We start from the raw sequence: 5,938 nt of genomic DNA on the forward strand, positions 1-5,938 counted from the left end.
GTTAAAAACGATGTCCGGGCTTGCGAAAATTTCAACTTCATTTTATTATTTGGGGGACGAGGTTATAAAAAGGCTGGGCATCACTGACAAGGATTCACTAACTTCGATTTAAGCTTTTAATTATAGCCATATTGAAAAAATAGGTATTGAACTAAAATATTTTAAAACTTATTGAAAGCAGTTGTAATTGACTTATCAAACAGTGCTCGTATTGCACGTCAAGTATTTGTTTACAAAACCAGTATATTCGAAAACTTATGACGGTTTCGATTGGTAAATCTGGGGAGACTTTTTTAATCAAGTTTCACTTTTAGTGCAATTTTCATTTTCAATTGGTAAATCTGTATAACACTCGAGATTAATTTATAACACTTGAGATTAATTTATAACACTTGAGATTAATTTATAACACTTGAGATTAATTTATAACACTCTAGATATTTTGTCAGAGTAGCAAGATTGCCCTAAAATTACAGCTGTTTTATATGACAACAAATAAATTATGATTTGATTTGATATAACATATTTGATATATATAAAAAATATAAATATCTACTAAACTAAATAGATCTTAGATTACTCTTAAAATTGTTTGATTGGTTCGTGCCCAATTTGACAGATTGAAAATAAATCTAGATTGGATCCAGATTTACCATTATCGAATGCATTTAACACTACATTATTAAATAGCCCTTATATTGAGAATATTTGTTCTTCCTCTTTATTATAGGATTAAATCCTATTTTGTTACAACAATTGAATTGGATATATTTATGTAAAATTATGATATATGAGATTATCGTGTTCATGTCCATGGTAAGAACATTTCAAAACTTATTTAATGCAATTATCATTGACTCATCAAACAGTCCTAGTACTGCTTGTCAAGGAAATGTTCACATGATCCAAATATCACTCCAAATCCATATAAGATTTGGAGTAAGTGTTTTTCGTATTAGGATTTGGATTTTGCAAAGAATTACTTGGCAGATTCTATTTATATATTGCATACGCATTGGTACAGACTGAAATTGGGATATTTCAATAAGAAATTTTTCAAATAGAATTTCCAATTAAAAAATATTATTAATTTACTATTTTTATTTTTAATTAATTTAAAAAATATATGGGAATGACTCATTGCCAAAGTAACTGAAAGGAACAAAACCTTAGTAACTCACGATCTGAGGTGCTTTTGCGATGAAATAACTCAACTTGTTTGGCTAGAACGAAAAGCAATTCGTTGGGCACTTTTTCCACCAAAAACGTTAAGAGAAACGCTCAGTGAGCGAACGGCCGATCTTACCTTGTGCCTCGATGATGTCGAGAAGAGTGCACAATACAAAGTCAGCACCTCCGCACACCGCCGAGCACACACAGAACACGCGAACGGTGTACTCGTACGGCATGTACCGCTCAGATACAAAATTGGTTTAAATGTTGTTTGTAACTCGCCGAGTGTGGCTCGAAGCGCGGACTTTACTTCGATAAAGTTAGTTTAAAAATTTCGTAAAAAAAAACTAAAAACTAAAATACAAAAAAAAAGTGAAATATTTGTAAAATAGCTTCACTCTGACATGTGAAGGAAAGGAAATAATAAAATATCTTCGCTAATCGTAGTTACATTCGCATTTTCGCATTGAAATATGAAATGTGAAACTTTTACTCTAAATACACGCCGTCAAGCACGTACTTTAAAATAAATAAGTGAAAATCAAAATAAACATAAAATACTCATATTATAGTAAATATTTTTACTTGTTTTTGAAACATACAAAAACTGTTGTTGTACAACTACAACAAAAAAAAACACAATTATAAAAACAAATAACAAATAAACGCAGATACAAAATACAAAATTAAAGATATAAGATACAAGATACAAGATACAAGATACAAAAGATGCACAACAGTGTGCGTTCCAACTCAAATATCTGTTGGGAAACTAGTTTTAAGCCTTTTCTGAAATCGTTTGTCTGTGAGATTGTGTGTGTGTGTGTGTGTTTTTAACTCAGACTCGAGTTTGTGGCTATAACCGAGAAAGAGTCAGTCAAATGGGTGAAGTAAAAATTGTGAGTGCGTTTTTGCTAAAGTGAAGATACCAGATACTTCATCGTCACAATAAACAAAATTTTAAAAAAATAAAATAAATAACTTCTATTAAATAAATGTAAGAAGAGTGAAATAAAATCTTAAGTGAAAATAAGTTAAGATAAGTTAAGACATCAATTAACGGATGCGAAAATATTTCGTGTAGAAAAAAAATTAAATCATAACTGCAAACAGTAATGAAAAAGTAAGTGACATGCCGCTTTTATGAATCATCACAACAACAATTTGGAACAATCATCACAAACCCAACAAAATATCTTAAAGTCTAAACACTTCAACGTTGGCAAAGAGAAAGACCCGAGATTCGTCTATAAACACGTTCAGCGATTTTTTATCAACGACTCTCATATGCAAACAAAAACTATTCAGCGCAATACGCAACTAAAACAAAATAAAAAAAGTCACCAATACCCACTTCAGATCGCGAGTTCGTAGCGTCCATTCACGACGCTATGCACAGATTCCTGAACACCCACAGAATGTCCGCAAGGCATCAGTTGCTAGTTGCTCTCGCCATTCTTATTGCCACAGAGTTGCGATGCGTGAATGCCGCAACCGGTCAGGAATGCCACGGCAAGGTCTGTCATCCCATCGAAGAATACTGCTCTGATTTCAGTGAAGCCTGTGCTCCATGCGAGACAATCTGTGATGCTGCTTCACACAATTTCAATAAGGACGATTGTGCCAGAAAGTGTGCAGGTAAGAAAAGTTAAGATAGAATAGATGAAGAACAGAAATAAAATAAAAAAATATGTGAAAAATATAAGAAGTTAGTGAAGTAGGAAACTAGAAATATGTAGAAGGAAGCTGAAGAACAGAGAAGTTATTTACCTCAAAGTGTTCAATGACTAACGAGTTTAAAAGTATGTGGTAATCACTGAAACCAGAGAAGGGGAACTCTAGATTGTTGTTAAATTTTTGTTTTTTTTTTTGTTTTTTGGTAATAATATATGATAATAAAATAGAATATTTACGAGAGTTCACTTTCTATTATTTATTAGTATTATTTAATTTGTTGAAGGCTTGTGCGAAACAAAATACAAAACTATTAATTTTTTAAAGTTATTTTCTATATATATGTATATATATATATACTATATATACTATATATATATACTAACGATGTTTCGAAGTACATTTGACTACTTCCTTAGGATGGATGTTTATTATTATAACTCTACAACTCTGTATGGTAATTATAATATATTGTATTGTATAATATTATAAGGATCCATGATAGCGAATTTCATGTTCATGTGTTTAAGTGGACTCGATCCGCGATAAAGATCTGGTTTACTATAGCTTATTTCTGCCTTTGTATTTTTAATACGTTCATCTAAAGTGGGGTGCAGACTATCATACTGGTGTGTCATACGAGTTGAGCTCTCTCTTGCTCAAATTTCTTCTAGCGACCGAATTTGAACAGGTATGACACACAAGAGTAGGCAAAATTTTTGAAGAGTGCTTTTGCGGGTAATGTTGTGAAAATTTGTGTGTTTAAAATAAAATTTTAAAATTGAAAAAATTGATAGTTAACGTATAGGTTGTGCTTTGCTTATAATTGATTATAATTTTGTATATTTTATATATGCCGCGTTATATATATATGCTGCGATCTTTATATTCACATTTTTGGACATCCCACAAACAACGATTGCTTTTGTTAACATTCGATGAAAGCATCTCAAAATGCTTTATCTGCATCCATATTCATATTTTTTTTAGGTTTATTGGTCATTAAGCACAGTAGTTAAAATGAAAAGATCAGTAAAGGACCGTAGTTAATTTCATTCACTACCTGTAAAGTTTCTTAAGAAATTTTTCATAAATAGATCATACAAATAATGTATATATATATATACATAAGAATGTATATATCTTCATTGTTTTTGAAGAAATTTGATCATTTCCATATATTTGTTAGTTAAAGGTTATTAACATTTAAAATTCTTTTATTTTAATAACAAGTTTTAACAAAGAAAAGCATATTTAGAATACAAAGTATTATATCTTAAATTTGGGTTATTAATTAATTGTTATTACGACCAATTTTCAATATGTTTTTTTATTACTGGGCTTAGATCATAAATTTAACGATGTTTATATTTAGATATTTTTTTAAAAAAAATTTTACTTATAATCATCGTTTATAAATTAAAGTAAAATAAAATAAAATATTTAATAAACTAAATAAAATATTTAATATATTACATAAAATATTTAATTGTATTTTAATTTTTTATAAGAATTTTATGTAAAAATTTATTTTTTTTTTAACTAAGATACAATTAAATATTTAACACAAATTTATAAGTGTAATTTTAATAATAATAAATATAATAATAATAAATACATTAATAATAAAATAATAAAAAACATATTAAATTTATATTATAATTCTACATATTCCACCTGCTTATAATAAATTTGCAAGGCAAAAATGCTCTTGTATGACGTATGAATCGTTAGGGGTGACAGACTATCATACACAACGCGTATGCGAGAGCTGTTCACCAAAATTTTGGTGAGCACGCCAACACGTTGGTAAAGGTGGCAGACTATCATACCTGTATGTCATACGACGTTTTTCTCTCTCGTATGACATACCAGTATGATAGTCTGCACCCCGCTTAAAGTTAATAGGTGGTTCTTGTAAAAACTTTCTTTTGGGCTTTCTTCAACCATAGTTAGTTTATAAAGGGTTGGATAGTTGCTTTTGCTGATACTTAAGTACAAGATTCTTATCTTTACCTGCAGAAACCTGGTGGCGTGATGAGACTCTACCAGAATTTATAAGCATCATTTAGTGAGTTTTTGAAACCGTTTCCCTGCTTCTGATTCATAAAATAATATATCTGCTAATACGCAATGACTCTAATATGTGTTTAATTATTTTTAAGTTATGAAATTTTAGTAATACCCTAGATACATTCGTAGTGAAGCACATTTAGTTGTTTGAATATTTGAACTAACCAAAGGATAGGAAATCTTTGCTATCTTTGATTTAATAGATATAGTGTTATGATGCATTTATACTTTTAATTTTATTTTTTTTCTGATCTACAATCTTCAGATAAAACACATATGTTCTTATCATAACATATTGAATAACTCTGGAAATAAATATGATGTGTCATAATATATAGGTGATAAGCAGGATTTAATTAGATTTGAAGATAAACAACTTAAAGTTGATTCGTCATAAGAGTTCGTAGAAAACACATGTTATCATAGTTAGTTCTATAGATAAATGTGAAGAATTTGCTCGTACTTAACAATTAACTTCAGTGATTTCTTCACCTTCATGATTAAATAATTATTTATTATTGTTTTGACTGCTTGAATCACGATTTGTTAGTACGGCACATTGCATCATTTCACATTATTATTGCAATTTACTTATTTATAAATATTAAATAAAATTAATTATTAATTAATTAAATCAATTACTCTTGACTAATGTATTGGGAAGTTTAAAAATAAACTTCCACTTACAAAATGAGAAATAATTCTGGACTTTCCTTTTACTCATCAGATATTGCACATTATCGTAGACAGTCTTGGAATGGGAACTGAGTTTTTTGAATTTTTTTTTGTGGATTTTTAAACACCACCACTGGCTAGGTATATTTTTAGTTTTAATCCCTATTTTCGACTTTTTGGAAAAATTAAATCTTAATCCCTGATTTCAAAAGTCACCTACTAAAAGTTCTTGTAGGACCAACACATATAAAAGTGTCTATTGTGTTTTTCTTTGCCACCAAACTAAGTTCGTACATTTAATACATTTAGGTATTCTCTACGCAGGTAGAAGAATGGCACATTA

General features: G+C 29.3%; 1 protein-coding gene across 1 annotated transcript in view; it reads right to left on the reverse strand.

Moving 5' to 3' along the window:
* Positions 1-4,804: 4,804 nt before the first annotated feature.
* Positions 4,805-5,938, reverse strand: part of LOC119674519 — an 11,027-nt gene continuing 9,893 nt past the window's right edge. Inside the window, exon 9 of the mRNA XM_038085662.1 lies at positions 4,805-4,892. Coding sequence (XP_037941590.1) covers positions 4,805-4,892 — 88 coding nt within the window. The remainder of the gene's footprint in view (positions 4,893-5,938) is intronic.

The sequence above is a fragment of the Teleopsis dalmanni genome, chromosome 2 (assembly GCF_002237135.1).
Source record: "Teleopsis dalmanni isolate 2A chromosome 2, ASM223713v2, whole genome shotgun sequence".
NCBI classification, from domain to species: Eukaryota; Metazoa; Arthropoda; class Insecta; order Diptera; family Diopsidae; genus Teleopsis; species Teleopsis dalmanni.